Here is a 16,515-nt window from a genome sequence, read left to right on the forward strand (position 1 = left end):
ATCATTTTGTAAATTCATATTGATATACTATAAGAAAAAGCTTAGATTACAAATGAAATTTTATGACAAGCAATAAAATTTACTTATAAATTTTGTTGATGATTGTAGAATACAAAAATATTTATCGAAATCTGTCGATAAAATTTGTTAATAATTTAAATTTTTTATTACTAGATCTATTACTAAAGTCCTTCCGTAATATTAGTTTGTAAGTTAATATTTTTGTTATCCTTGGTCAATAAATTTCATGTTAAAATTGACACCAAAGTACCTATTTTTGACTTTAACTATATCGTGGTATGATAAAATTAATTGGTAATTGAATTTTTTTGAGATCTGTTCGAAAAATTTTCAATAATGAATTTTTCTTTTAAATTCATCAACAAATCCTTCAATGGCTAATTTCTTTTTTAAAATCCGTTGATAAATTGTCATAATCCAATTTTGTAAAATATTCCATTAGTTATTTTTTTTATTTTGTCAGTAAATTCATTAATAAAATGAGCATCACTTTTATTTGTTATAAATTAATTAAAAGTGGATCAGAAGAAATATAGGAAAAGGAAGAGCAGGAGCAGGAAGAGTAGAAGGAAGAAGAGAAAGCTTTAATATTGAACTATTAATTAATTTTTGTACTTAAAAAATAATTTAATTAGGATTTGTGGTAATTATACTTGTTGAGTTTGTGAAACAAAGTATTTTAAAAATATTTTTTTAGTTGCATAATTTTTTTTTTAATATTTCAATGTTGGTTGACTTGACTGAAATTAAGTTTAAACTCATTTTAAGTGTGAAAATAAATTGATTAAAATTATACAATACCTCTAAAATAAAGTTAGAATTAATAAATTACGAGAAAAATTTATCCTACACCTTTTACAGGATAAAAGAAATGATCATTAACACATTTTCTAGCGTGAAACTGTATATTAATAAAATCTTCTATAAAAATGAACATTATACTCCAACAAATAATAAAAAATTTATTTAAGTTAAACTTTGGATAATTTGATATCACTTAAAAAAATAAAGTTTAACTTGACCATTGACTAGTATAAAATTAAATTTCTACCTTCTTATATATGATGAATTTACTTTATCTAAACTATGTAAAATCTCCAATAAAATATTATAATGCATTCCTTTGGTATTTTTTACCAATCAATATGGAATGTTTTTTATATAAAAATAATCTATTTTTTTACGGGAGTGATAACCCTAAATTATATCAGTCTTTTTCTCCTATGTTGTTGTTGGATGAATCTTCTCACTTGTAAAATTCTGGCACAGCAAGTTTAAAATTCAATAAAATGGCACGTAATTTTTTAGTGATCTTTTATTGCATTTCTGAAAGCCGACAAATTGTATGAACTATATCACCTATTTTGTCATCTTATTTATCAGTGTATCAGTGAACAGAAAACCCATGATTTTATATATATCATTCTTCAAATTTGTCAGCTTATTATAGGACTATCTATTTATGCAAGCATGATTTGGACATATTAAATGTATAAGAAAGCCAACTTTTGGAATGAATTAGAAGTTAGAAGAGAAACACAAAGAGACACATTTGAAGAACATTCACATGCTGTCATACTAAACATTTGCTAGTATTTTATTCGATCTAGTGAAGCATTATTCCATCAATCATTCAAGGATTATTCTTGATCTCCTCGAGATTAGACAAAAGAAAAGCCAATCAACAACCACTGTTCACTGTCCATTCAAACAGACAGACCGTCCTCTCCTCTTTTTCCTCACTACCTCGTTATTGGCAGAACATCCTCCTTTTATACACTTCTCTCTTTTCTTTTTTTCACCTTCTTTTCTCTTTGTCTTTCCATCATCAAGTTTTGAGCTTATTTGTGACAAAAGCAATTATTCCATTCACTGTGATTAAAGCTAGCTTGTTGCTTTGCAACATATTTTATAGTACCACAAGATTGAATAGAAGCAGCTTTTGATAATCCAAATAACTTTTACCTACATACCAAAGAGAGAGAGAGAGAGAGAGAAAGTTGCATCACATGCAATCCACTTTCACATGCAAAGCCAAAATTTCCCTCAGCAACAAGAAAGGCACAAAACCCTCATCATATCAATGGCGCAGACACTAGTCTTGGTGTCCTCAAATGCACTACTATGAGCTACCACTATATATAAATATATATCTTCCTCTTCCTCATACTACCACTATCTTAGCATTAAAATCTTATTATTGCTTTCAACCCAAAATTTTATGAACCTCTTTGAACCAAACCCCATTTCAGTTATTTCTTCTAAACATAACCAAATTCTCTTTGTGGTAGAAGCAAAGTTTTGGAAAGATGAGAGCAGGAGTTTGCAGCATACAGCTACAGGCTTTGACACCAGAGGCTGCAACCCTAGTTAAGCAAGCTGTTACTCTTGCCACAAGAAGAGGACATGCTCAAGTTACACCTCTTCATATTGCTACTGTCATGCTTGCTACTTCCACTGGCCTTCTCCGCAAAGCTTGCCTTCAGTGCCACTCTCATCCTCTCCAATACAAGGCATTAGAACTTTGCTTCAATGTTTCCCTCAACCGTTTGCCAGCCTCCACACCAAGCCCTCTTCTCAGTGCTTCATATTCCGCCACTCCCTCACTCTCCAATGCCTTGGTTGCAGCCTTCAAGCGAGCTCAGGCTCACCAACGCCGTGGTTCCATTGAGAACCAGCAGCAACCCATTTTGGCCTTGAAGATTGAGGTGGAGCAGCTCATAGTCTCTATCCTTGATGACCCTAGCATTAGCAGGGTCATGAGAGAAGCTGGTTTCTCTAGTGCCCTTGTCAAAACCAGGGTTGAACAAGCTGTTTCAATGGACGTTTGTTCACAGGAACAAGCTTCCCAGGAAAACACCACCAAGCTTCAAGTTCTTGGTGGTAGGAACACGTCCCCACCAAGATCTTTTAGTCAATTCGGGGGCTCATTCATCAAGTCTGTGGACCATGTTAATGATCAAATTACCGGTGTAGATGATGTAACAAGTGCTTTGAATTCACTTGTGAGCAAGAGGAGAAACACGGTGATTGTTGGGGAGAGTCTTGCTAGTGCTGAGGGAGTAGCTAGGGGAGTGATGCAAAGGTTGGAGAATCCTCAAGGAGAGTTGAGGTTTGTGCAATTTGTGAGTCTTCCTCTTTTCTCCTTCAGGAACATTAGCAAGGAGGAGGTTGAAAGGAAACTGCTAGAGCTTAGAAGCCTGGTAAAAAGTCACGTGGGAAGAGGGTTCATTCTATACTTGGGTGATCTCAAGTGGTTGTTTGAGTTCTGGTCAAGTTATTGTGAGCAAAGAACAAACTACTACAGTTCTGTGGAGCATATGGTGATGGAGCTTAAAAAATTAATCATTGGAAATGGGGAGAATGGTAGATTGTGGCTTATGGGGATTGCAAATTTTAGAACATACATGAAGGGCAAAGCATGTCACCCTTCCCTTGAAACTATTTGGGATCTTCACCCTTTCACAGTTCCAGTTGGTAGCCTGAGCCTAGGTTTAAATTTTGATAGGTAACTAACTATATCATTCTTATATATTCTACATTTCTCTGCTTGGAGATTTTTTACTGTTATTATTATTACAAGTGAATGCCTCGTAGTGATACTTTGGTTTTGTTTTTCTTTGTTTCAGTGATTCTCAAGTTCAGGAGAGAAGCAAAGCAACATTCAAGGAATCTTTTGAAGAACGGGCCAAAGGGCGCAAACATTTAACTTGCTGCAGAGATTGCACATTGAATTTTGAAAAAGAAGCTAAAAGCATCGCCAATAGTATTACTATAAGCAAGAGAGACTGCACTACTAGCTTGCCAACATGGCTCAAAAATTGCAAGGAAGAGAGAAGTCACGTGATGGATGATCAGGTTATTATAAGAATTATAGTTATAATCGTTCTTGATTCCAAATACTCAATGATAAGGTATTAATTTCTGAGCAAAAGTCTTGGCACTGACGTTTATGTGCTTTTGTTTTGAACCAGGAAAATGCTAAGCTTAAGGAAATAGGCAAGAAATGGAACTCATTCTGCAGTTCAGCACATGGTTATCCCTCCAATCTTGAGAAAGAATTATTGTTCATTTCATCCTCGCCTTCATCCCCTACTTCAGCCTCCTCACATGAAAGAAAGTCTAGCTTCAATCTCACCCACCTAAATTGGCCAGTCATTTCTGAGCCAAAAGAAGTGTCTAAAGAATGTCAGTTGTACACTGAGAGTACTGTTAGTGGTGAGTGTTATGAAGGTAACTTGATAATGTTCATGCCAGAGAGAAACATTCCTAGGCCAGATCTTTTGTCCAATCCCAATTCTAGTCCCAATTCTGCTTCTTCAAGTGAGGCAGCTGAAGGTTTGGATAGCACTCAAATGTTCAAGGAGCATAATGACGAGAATCTAAAGATTCTCAGCGATGCATTGCAGAAAAAGGTTCCACAAAATAAAGAAATGGCTAAGGAGATTGCAAGCAGTGTGCTTCTTTCCAGGTCAGGAATGAGAAAAGGAGAGAATCACTTGGTGAAGATGAGAGAAGATAGACAAGAAACTTGGTTTTTCTTTCTAGGTATGGATTCTCGAGCAAAAGAAATGGTCTCAAAAGAGCTAGCTAAAGTTGTCTTTGGCTCTTACAGCAACTTTGTCCCCATTGGTGTAAGCAGTTTTTCTACCTCAAGAGGTGGTGATTCCACGAACGAGGAGTCCAAAAATAAAAGGCCACGAGATGAGTTTGGTGGCAGTTATCTTCAGAGATTTGGCGAAGCTGTGAATGAGAATCCTCATAGGGTGTTCTTCATGGAAGATTTGGAGCAAGTTGATCACTTTTCAAAAAAGGGTGTTAAGAAAGCAATTGAAAATGGAACTATAACCCTTCCTTGTGGTGAATCTGTGCCTCTCAAGGATGCCATTGTCATTTTCAGCTGTGAAAACTTCAGTTCAGCGTCAAAAGCCTCTTCTCCTGCAAGAACTACTTCTCCATCTTCTGATAAAAACATGGAAAAAGAGAATCTTAATAACTCAGAAGAGAAAATTCCATGCCTTTCTTTGGATCTGAACATGGCCATTGATCTTGATGCGCAAAAAAATGTGCATCTAGATGAAGTCACTGCTGAGATTCTGGAGTTAGTTGATAAGCAAATTAAGTTTCAAGTATGAATGGAGAAATAATTTTCTATGTTTTTGTTTTTTGGGTGCATACTTTTGTTCTACATATATTTTCCACTTGTTTAGTGATGCTTAGTTAGACACTGGTGAGGGAAAGTAAAGCAATATAGGTACAGTTTAATGTGTAATTTTCACTTTTGAATCTGTATATATATGTTAAGTAATCTCATCTTAAATTTTCATCCAAGAGTGTGTCTACTGTTTTATGTTAATAACTTCTGTAAATTATGCATTTTCATTTACTTTATATATATATATATATATATATATATATATATATATATATATATATATATATATATATATATATATATATATATGTATGTATGTATGACACAGAAAGTTTAAGATCAGTTCCAATTTTAAGCAAATTAATTGTATGATCGTATTGGTTGGTGTTAATTGGCATGCACAGAAAGTTTAGAAAAGAAAAATTCAATATTATTAAAACATGTACATTTTATAGTTTTACATATTCAGAGTGCTTCAGCATATGTGAAGGCATAATTTTGATTATTTAATCTTACAAATATGGCTTAGATAAGTTTTAATTATTGACGTGTTCGAATAACAAAAAGATGAACTTTTACGTTCACATATGTAATCTATATTGATAAACATTATCCTCAATATGTGAGAAAAGCTAATAGGTGATATAAAACATAAGATTTATTATGCTAAGATCCGTTATTGCAAGAGAAAAAAGATGAAAAAATAAAATATTGTCTAAGATAAAAACTACCTTCTTGATAGTGTTTGTGTGTTTGTAAAGATAAGGTAATTTATTTACTAGCCAAGATACATTTCGAAGTAGTAAGTAAGGAAGCTTCTTTTTTTTTTAGTATTTTTTGTTCTTTTTTTAAATTATATATAATTAAAAAAAGTTGAGCATTTTCTTAAAAATATTTTAAAAAAAATGCTTACTTAAATTTTAAGTCCCACATAAATTTTGAGTATTTTTAATATAATCTCTATTAAATTATTTTGATATATTCATTACTTAAAGTTTTATATATTTTAATTGGGTATAAGTCATCTAAATTTTTCATTAATTAGATGACGTGAGATCGTCTTATTGACTTATTTTTACATGTTAAAAATTATGACATTTTGTAATTAATATATTAATATCAATTATGAGATTAACTTTTGTCTCGTGTTCAATTTTAGTAATGATGTAAAAATCATGGAAAAGTACGATGAACTCGTTATTTAATATGTTTTCAATAAAGATTATAAAGATTTTTTTTATTTTAGATTAACCATAATATTATTTTGTTGTTATTTACAAAATCTCATATATTATAAAATAATACAACAATCGTGTCATATAATTAACGGAAAAATTAAACAACAAATATTCAAATAAAAATATAAAGTTTTTTAATACTTGATGAAACAAAAAAGTTTGATATGAATTTAATTGAAAATACGTATGAAAAGATTAAAACATATTAAGCTAAAAACATGCCTTTTTTTCATTTTATATTGTGTTTTTCCTGTTCTTTTTCTGGCAAGTAAATTTTTTTTCCGAAACAAAGCACGACATGGAATTCATTGCCTAGAAATTAATATATTAAAAGTTTTAAAAAATAGTTATAAAAGTGGAAGATTCTTTCATTAATTGATCAATAATGAAATTTGTTGATAAAAATAGTGAATAAGGAAGACTACAAGAACTTTCACAAGTCTTAAACACACTAGGAACATATTCCTATGTCTTGGTAAAATGACTAAGATGTTTTCATTATTAACCTCTAAACTAAGATTATTTACTCCACGTAAGTGGCCACATGAGATATACAACACCATGTTATTCCTTCCCACTTTATATTATAGACAGTTCAAACAAGTCTTTTAAGGAAATAAGACTTGTCAAAAAGGTTAAAGGTTTATCCAAGGGTATATGCATCAAAGAATGATTCATAGCGTAAGCATTCAGCAAAGGAAAAGGGTTGCTAACTTCTCAAAGTACATAAAAGAAAAAAAAAAAAAAGCACTTTTCACAATCGATAAGTCAAAAGTTAAAATCGTTTAAAGCTCATGCATGAGAATATAATACTTCAAATAGGAAGCAAATTGGAGAATTAAGTTGTAGGTGCAACGTTAAGAATAATACATGAGTGCGTCCATCTTATGTTGATTCATGATTTCGTATAGTATCTTAATTTACATGAATATATATATATATATATAGTTTCATTCATATTATAATTATATTATGTGTGTCGACAAAGATCTTTTAGACATGTTAATTATGATATAAAGATAATTGATTAACTAAACATATATCAAATATTTAATACTAGATATCTTGTACTAAGTAGAAGTTGTATGTCAATCATTAAATACTTTGTAAATGTTAAGTTGTCTACTGAAGAATGAAGATTGTTCACTTATAATCAGCATTCATCCGTCAAAAGAGTAAGCACAATACACTATATATTGAGTGTCTAATACCAGATGTCAAGTACCATGTTTTCTCAATCAAAGACCAAGTGTCATCCATTGATAGACGCACTCCTAACTCGAGTTGGATGCTGCCTATTAGTATTTATGTGTCTGTTGAAAACATCAATAAACCATGTAACTTAGCCAAAGCTAAGTGTTCATCGTAATAGGTAAAATGGTCATTGGACCAATGGATCCATAATCGAGATTCATTTAGGTAAGAATCCACAGTTAATAAAATACTTCTATAAATATAACTTTAATCAAGTTTTGACTTTACTTTTCAAATTAATCACAATTTAACCAAATCTCTTACTTTGAGCACTTATTTAAGCATCGGAAGAATTTTTTATAGACATAACACTCACTCATTCTATAAATAATGATTATCGAAAAAGACAAAAAAGATTAGAAAATAAAGATCAAATAAAAAAAGTCTATGAAGTGAAAAAATACTCTTTACAAAATAATTTCTAACTCTCTAACTAAAACAAATGTTTCATTTGTCTAATGGAAGCCATAAAAGAAAGATTAAGGAAAGAAAATGAAAGAAAAAAAAAAAGGATTGGTAGAAAAAGAAAAAAGAACAAAAAGTAGAAGATATTATGACTAAATCATAATTCATCCATTTTATGATGCATTTTTTTATATTTAACTTAGTGACAAACATTCCTTACCAATGTTCCTTGAGTCAAAGCAGAGACCATGAGTGTTTAAGGACACCTCGTCCTTTATGATTCTTGATGTACCTAAATAACCTTACAATAATTTTATCTACTGAATTTTCCTTTGGTGCTGAGTGGCCTCCTTTATGGAAATTGCCAAAAGTACCCTCTCTTCGTTACTAAATAAAAAAAAACACATATATAAAAGAAATTAAATATTATAAAGTTTCAAATCTTATAGCTACAACTACGTATGACAAGGAAATAAGATGGTAAATGTTTATTATCCCATCTTTAGTTTTAAAATATAAATTTAGTTTCATTTTCACATCTAATAAGTAAATTTTTTGTTTTATTCTATATTTTATAGTGTAGAATAGACGTATCTATGTGTATATCTATTTACTACTTTAAATACTAATTATATCATTTTAAAAAAATATAATTTATAATAAAAAAATATGATATTATTAAGTATTCAATATCAATGTTAAAATAATAGCATTTTTTTTCAAATATTAAATATCAAGAAAAAAGTTATAATTATATACATATATCAAACAATAATTAAATAAATGACAAACATTTATAGAAAAATTAATAAAATAATCAAATATATACTTTAGAAATAAATGTCAAACTAAAGAAGAAATAAAAGTTAATATAAAATTGTTTAGACTACTAAATAAATTAAATTTGTTTTAATAATTTAATGGTTAAACATGTTTTTAGTCTCTAAATTATCAAGTGATTTTTAGTTCATCTTTTAAACTTTGTTACATTTTTATTCTTTTTTTTTTTTTAAGAAAACCATAATTTTTCATCATCCAAAACTAACAGCGTTAAAAAGAAAAAAAAATGACGTATCACTCCACGTTAGTCAGTCTTCTTTTTAACGTTGTTGGTTTTGGAAGACGAAAAATTATGATTTTCTTAAAAAGAATGATCAAAATATAGCATAGTTTAAAAGATGAACTAAAACCAAAATCGTTTGAAAATTTAGAAACTAAAAACATATTTAACCCATAATTAAAAAAAAATAATATGACAATGAAAAATAGGTATTGAGACATGACAAAGTAAATATCTATATATTCATTAAAAATCAAGTATTACATATTCATTCCAATACAAATATTTACTATCAAAATCGGAATGGATTTGGACAATATCTGTATAACAAATTTATTTTTCATCCTTAATAAGAATATAATCCAGTAAAAATATTTTTAATTTAATTATTAATTTTAGTATTTAGCATATTATGCAATAATTTTTAAAAATAAATAATAAAATATGAAAATATACCGAAAAAATAATTCACATATATATTCTTTTTAAATGAATAGATAAAATGAAAGGAATGTTCAAAATAAAATACTTTCAGATAAATTGTCATTACAAGTTTTTAATAATAAAAATCATAATGAAAATTTAAAAATAAATGTACAAAATAAAAATAATTAAACACATTTGCTTCAATATTAACCTACTTAGAGTATTACTTAGGTGAAGTGAACAAGATTTATCATTCACAACTTTCCCCTTCAACATTAAAGATGTTTGGCCCCAAAAATCTCCAAAGTCGTGATAAATTATCATAAAGACTCTCCTGCATAAGATTACATCCATCTCTCACAACAGAGGTTATATATATATATATATGATTATTTTCATGCTTACTCAACAATTATAAAATTGTAACATTTCATACCTTAGTAAAAAAAAAGAAACAAGTGTTTTTACACTAGCATGTTTTTCACACCTCTAGGGTGTAATTAGACCATTGTGTCAACACAAAATTATAATTACAAGTTTTTAACTGTTTTTCATTTAAATTTAATTATCACATATATTTAAAAAATAATTTCAAATTCTAAAATCTTCATTTATTTTAATAGTTCAAAGTTAATAATTTACATATACCCATCTTAGATAATCTAATATATATAAATGTTAGAAAATTTCATTTATAAGCGTATACAAATTTGAAGGAGTCAAATATATAATAATTAAAAATAATATCTTTATGTATATATTAAATTTTATATATATTAAAATAAAATTGGGAAACAAAGCTTTCATGTATTTTAAAAAATACAAATCTTGTTTTACGAATCGATATTATAATATTAAGTTATATTTTAAATTTGATTTTCATTTATTGAGTCTCGTTTCACACACTATTGGTTTCCTCTAACCGCATGTCCTCAACGTAAAAACCTCAACTTAAATTGATTTTATCAAGGTAATTCTTAAATTTCACTTTCTTACAAATTTTAATAAAATATTCATTTTAATAACAATAATTCACTTTATATAATTTATTTATTTATTTTCTCAAACGTAATATTATATTAAGAAATTTGAATTCAGTTTTATTTGATATTATATAATCAATATTTCCAGAAAACTTATTAAAAGGTTTACTTTACATTCATTAGTGTAAAACTTGTGTACACTTAATTAATGTACAATCATCTCATACTTCCTTCAAAACAAACTTGTATAACTTGTACAATTGAATGTCTTACCGTATATAATAATAAATTATTAGTGATTCATAGCATATAATCTTTTAATTGTGTATTAAATTCCTAATAAAAACCTATTTGTAATTAAATCTATGGTATAAAGACTAATAGACGCCTTGTAATTGTACGTGTGACTGATATATTATATGTTTTTGAAAAATTAAACAAAATTAATAATAAGAAAAACGTTTGTATGAAAAAAGTATCTATATTAAACAATGATGTTCCTTACTTATTAAATATGAGATATTTTCCTCTTTCACTTAATAATATAAACTTTTTAAAATATGAAAATATTATTAAGTTATCTTTGAATACATATTTGAAGATATATTGACTCTAACTAAATATGAAAATATTTATTTATCTTTGCATTAGTAAAAGAAGACTATGTGAAAGAAACACTATAATATGATTTGTGGACAATAATTGTTAGATTTGAACCATGAACTTTATCATAACATGCTTCTTAGACACTTTTTTACCATGCATTATTATAAGAACTTTCTTTAACTAATTTGGAAAAATCTACCACATACAAAGTATAATTCCTCTTTCCTCTTTTTAAAATCACCCTTTAAGTTACTTTAACAAGTAAAAGAATAAAAAAAAACGAATTATCGTAATTACTAGCATGCATTAACCAAAAAATTTATTTATTTAAATCCTTCGTGTTTAAGAGACAAAAAGGGAAAAAGAAATAACATAAAATAAAACAATTGATCTTTAAGCTTTAAAATTTTCTATAATTTAATCCAAAGGTAAGTTCCTTACCCACCTTACAAGAAACCTATACCTTCCTTTTTCCCGAAGATTATGGAACTTCTCAATTCAATATTCTAAGGTTTTTTAAAATTTTCGACAACAATATAAATATACTTATTTATATCTATGACTCAAATATAAAGGAAATTTTTCATTGGGAATTTTATTTAGGCTTTATTTGTTTTATTTAATTGAAAAAAATGAGTACAAATTGAAAATTCATTAAAACTGAAAAGTTGAGAATTTAAAAATCAAAAGTGATAATTTGGTAATTCGAGGTATAAGTGTTCAGCAAAATTAAGTGACCAAAACCGTATAAAATCATGTAAAAAAAAAACAAGACACAACAATTAACAATTTAATAAATTTATATATAAATATTTATTATCGTTGTTAGTAATCATATTATGTAAAATTTAGTTAATAAAAACACTAAAAGGGAAATTATCATTATACACACAAAAGGTCATCAAAAATAAAAAAAAGATTCATTTTTGGATAAAAGCTTGTCTCATTTGTTTAAAATTAACAACTGCAAAATTGGTAAAAAAAATAAAAATAGAAAACGCAGCTTCTGACTTATGAGTCTTCATTGCCATCAATTGAGACACTTTTATTTCTAATTTTTTAAAAGATTAAATATATTTTTAATTTTAAATATAAATTTGATTTTATTCATTTCAAAACATTTATTCATTATTAAGAAAGTTAAAATGTTTGGTTGTATTTTTATTATTATGGGATATTCCTTATTTACTTGTTTTTTTAATAAAAGATAAAGTGATCATTTCAAGTAACACTTATTAATTGTGTGGCACCATGTAAATATCTAATAGTTTTATTATTTTAAAATTATAAAATAAATGTTACTTAGTCTCTTAAAATAATTATAGAAACTAAAATAATAATTTTAGAATTTGATGAAACAAAAATAAAGAAATATATGCTTCAGCGAAATAAAAAAACCAGAATTCCATTCGTAGTTAACTATTTCAACTTGTGAAAAATAATAAAATTAATATTCGCTCATTTGAATAAATTAATATTCCTAACATATTTACTTTTAAACATAATACATAAACATACATTAATTATGCATTAATTTTCCACTCTTATACTTAGATACGTTTAAATTATATAACCTATTGATTAAGTTCCTCAGCAACGTGATCATATTTGAAGAGTTCGCATTTTAATATGTTTGATGAAGAAACTAACTTGAATTATACCTCTTTTAATTCGATACGTGAATAGGATAATGATATTTAGACAATATTTTTTTGACAACATTGATCACGTGTTAATCAGTGATTGGCCAAAAATTACTCCACAATTAATAATAATAATCATAAACATTATTGTGGAATAATTTATGACCAATCACAGATTAACACATAATCAATGTTCAAATGTTGTTAAAAAAATATTGTCTACATATCATTATCCTTAATTTATATAGAGGAAAGTTTTATTCAAGACAAAATAATATGAAGCATCATAACTCTAACAGAATATTTAAATGCTTTCAAAATTCTTTTTTATTCTGAGTTTTATGATCATTTTAATTGATTATCTCTTCTAATAAATAATTATTATTTGTAATGATTGACTATGGTTTTGTCAACAAAAATAGTTTTAAAATCCTGGTTTCATTAAAAATTAATTATGCCTTAGGTGCTGATTTATTCATGTTTTATAGAAATTATGTTTCGCTTCGCTGTAATGAATGTAACACTCTCATAAAATAGAAACCATGTAATAATAGTAACATAACAGTCGTACAACATAAACCATATAATATAACCTAATAAACATGATTATATATATATATATATATATATATATATATATATATATATATATATATATATATGTGTGTGTGTTTTCAAAGTAATTCATCACACAAACAAAAGCATCTAAAGAAACATATTGTCCATACATACATATCAACAAATATAATTTATATATATGAATAAAGTAAAGAAATTTATATTATAACATAAATACTTTTTGTAAAGTCTATAAAAAAATATTCACGTAGTAATTTTCTATAGTATTATTATTAGTAATAATCAAATGAGTAAAAAATATGATTAATAGGAAAATTTTGGTAAATAAAATAAAAATTTATGATAGATAATTAAAGGATTGGGTTTTGAGAATGTATTTATAGAAAGTTTTTTATAAAAAAACAATAATAATAAAATAAAATAAATTAAAAATGGTGAAGGGATAAGCTTTTCTACAGAATAATGAGTAAGAAAGGATTATATAAGCTTACATAGATTAAAATATTAATATAATAAAATAATATTAAAAAAATTATAAAAAGTATTTAAATAGTAAAAACTTTTGGCATATAAATAACTAAAAGGGGAGAGGGTTACTGCGTAGAAAACAAGAGAGATAGAAGGAGAAAATTAGAAAAGAGAGAAAAAAGAGTTAAGGAAAAAATTTTAGTTGTAAAAAGAGTACAGATTCTATCAGATTTTCGAGAACAACCTCCAATCAAGACTTCCATCAATGTTCTATCTAGATTTAGAATTTAGTATAATTATTGGTATATTACATGACTTTTATTATAAATGAATTATGTGTAGTAGTAGTCTTATGTCACATTTTTAATATTATTTCGCATGATAGTTCATCTTTACTTGTTTGTATTTGTGCTGTAAAATTAAATTTATACAACGATCATATAACGTACGTGTTATACGAGAGTAGATGAGAGAACGAAATCTGAGTCATTTCCTCTCTTACTTGACTATCTCCTCTTTTCTATCTTGAAGAATTTCATTTAAACAATTAAGCATGACCTTCTCTTTTTCTTCACTTGATAATGAAGAAAAGTTATAAATTTGTGAATATGAGGAAGATGTGCACATTTCCCTTTTGTTAGGCTAAGAAGATGTTATATGACCATTCTCTAAACATTTTTGGCTAGGTCTAGAAGGAGATGTGGAATTAGAATATGAAATATGTAAAGAAAGATGAGGAGATTTATTAGAAGGCTTCCTAGAAATATCTTTGTCTTGCTCCTTTGATGATGATGAATTATAGAATGCATCTCTTGAGGAGTTGGAAAATTTAGTGTGAGAAGCTTCTTTTGCCAAGAGTTGCTTGTCTACTTTGATAGCTCTATGAATCACTGTTAACTCTTTGGCAAGCGTACCAAATTGTTCTTAGTAATAAACCGGTAAGACTGGATATCGTATTTCAGGAGACTCGTTTAACACTTTACAATCGTACAATTATCTAACTAATTTAGACTAAAGAATGATTCCCTTTATTGTGAATTGGTGCAATGAAAATAAACATAATGCATAAGTAATAGATTGAACTTCTTGGGGTCAAAACACTAGGAAATGAAATGATTAGAGATGATATGGAATTGATATGTTGGAGAATGATTTCACCTATTACACTCTCATGCAAATGCACATTACTTCTTCTTCATTTATATGCTCAAGTCAACCTACAAAGTTACTCAAACCCAATCCCTTGGTGGAGAGAGCCTAGATTTACTCACTAAATCCCAATCCCTTGGCAACCTAACAAGTTCATCTGCATTAAGACTAGAGGTTTAAGACAACTAAAGGTCCAAGCTCTATCCCTAGACACTATTTCCTTTAGGTGTTTGGGTCAGTTCAAGGTTCACACAACATTTCCCAATATCAAGCAAACCCTAAAATCATGTTATGGTTGATCAAGTCACAACAAGCTTTAAGTAAAGGACATAAACACTAGAAAATAAAAAAAAAGCTTGTATTCATTCAAAACAAGTGCATTTACAAGAGAGTTTCATAGTTTACATCATTCCCCAACAAAATGAACTTAGCTCTCCATAGTTATGGAGAGCTTGAGCTTACAATTGAAGAAAATGGAAGAGATGGAGACCCAAGGAGGAAGAATGGAGAGTTCCCACAGCTCAAAACCAGTTCCTAGAGGTCCAAAAATGTGTTTTCGTGCTTCAGCCGCTAAGAATATGGCACCCTCGTAGCATGGGAGCCTTAAATAGGTCTAGGGTGTCATGTCAGCAAAAGTCGTGCCCAACCCCCTTCTTCTGGGGCGCCCAGGCGCCAAGAGTAAACAAAAACAATGAGGCAAAGGGCGCCTAAGCGCCAGGTTTAGGGTGAAAATACGAAGCAAAGGGTGCCCAGGCACCAGGTCTTCAGTGAAACTACGAATGGAAGGGGGCTCAGCCCCCTTGGGGCGCCCAGGCTTCAAGTCTGTAGTGAAACTTCAAGAAATCTTGCTTTTGTGGCTCTTCCTTAGCTCCTACTCTTGATAGTTTGAATGCTCTTCCAAACCACACACTTTCCTACAAAACTTGAGGAATTAGTGATGAAAACTTGTATGTGTAACCTAGGCTAAACTTATTCACAAAGTTAGCTAAAAGAGAGGGTTAAACATGTTTCAAGCTTCAAGAGAGTTGATTTGGTAAGAAAATTGCACCATAGATAATGGTAAGAATTACTGTTATCAATCACAACATCCCATTTCTCATCATCATGGGGTGTAACTAAATCTTGTATGTTTCTATGAAGTCCACTAATAAACCTTGTAATTTTTGTTTGTTCAATTTCAATGGTGTTAGTACGATACATGAGCATTTCGAGCTTGCGTGCATATTCCTCCACACTTCGTCTACCTTGCTTAAGCCGTTGGAGCTTAACCAAAAGTTCCCTAAAGCAGTGAGGAGGTATGAAACACTGGATTATAATGTCCTTAAAATGTTTCCATGTACTCGCGCGTGAGTTCATGGAAGTCAAGTTTCTCCTATTTAGCCATTGTATGACGTATCCCTCTAAAGCTAAACAAGTTAACTTTACATGAAATACTTCGTCTATACTATACAAAGAAAAAAATATTATCTACATTAGTTATCCAATCTAAACAAATATGAGGGTCTTCTTCTCCATGATACGAAGGCAA

At 28.6% G+C, this 16,515-nt stretch overlaps 1 protein-coding gene across 1 annotated transcript; it reads left to right on the forward strand.

Moving 5' to 3' along the window:
- The first annotated feature begins 1,977 nt into the window (after positions 1–1,977).
- On the forward strand, positions 1,978–5,352 carry LOC106769970 (protein SMAX1-LIKE 3). The gene is made up of 3 exons (XM_014655788.2): positions 1,978–3,529; positions 3,651–3,879; positions 3,996–5,352. The coding sequence occupies exons 1-3, from the start codon at positions 2,331–2,333 to the stop codon at positions 5,154–5,156; spliced, it is 2,589 nt and encodes an 862-aa protein (XP_014511274.1). The 5' UTR covers positions 1,978–2,330; the 3' UTR covers positions 5,157–5,352.
- Positions 5,353–16,515: the final 11,163 nt, after the last annotated feature.

This window comes from Vigna radiata, chromosome 8 (assembly GCF_000741045.1).
Source record: "Vigna radiata var. radiata cultivar VC1973A chromosome 8, Vradiata_ver6, whole genome shotgun sequence".
In the NCBI taxonomy this organism is placed as follows: Eukaryota; Viridiplantae; Streptophyta; class Magnoliopsida; order Fabales; family Fabaceae; genus Vigna; species Vigna radiata.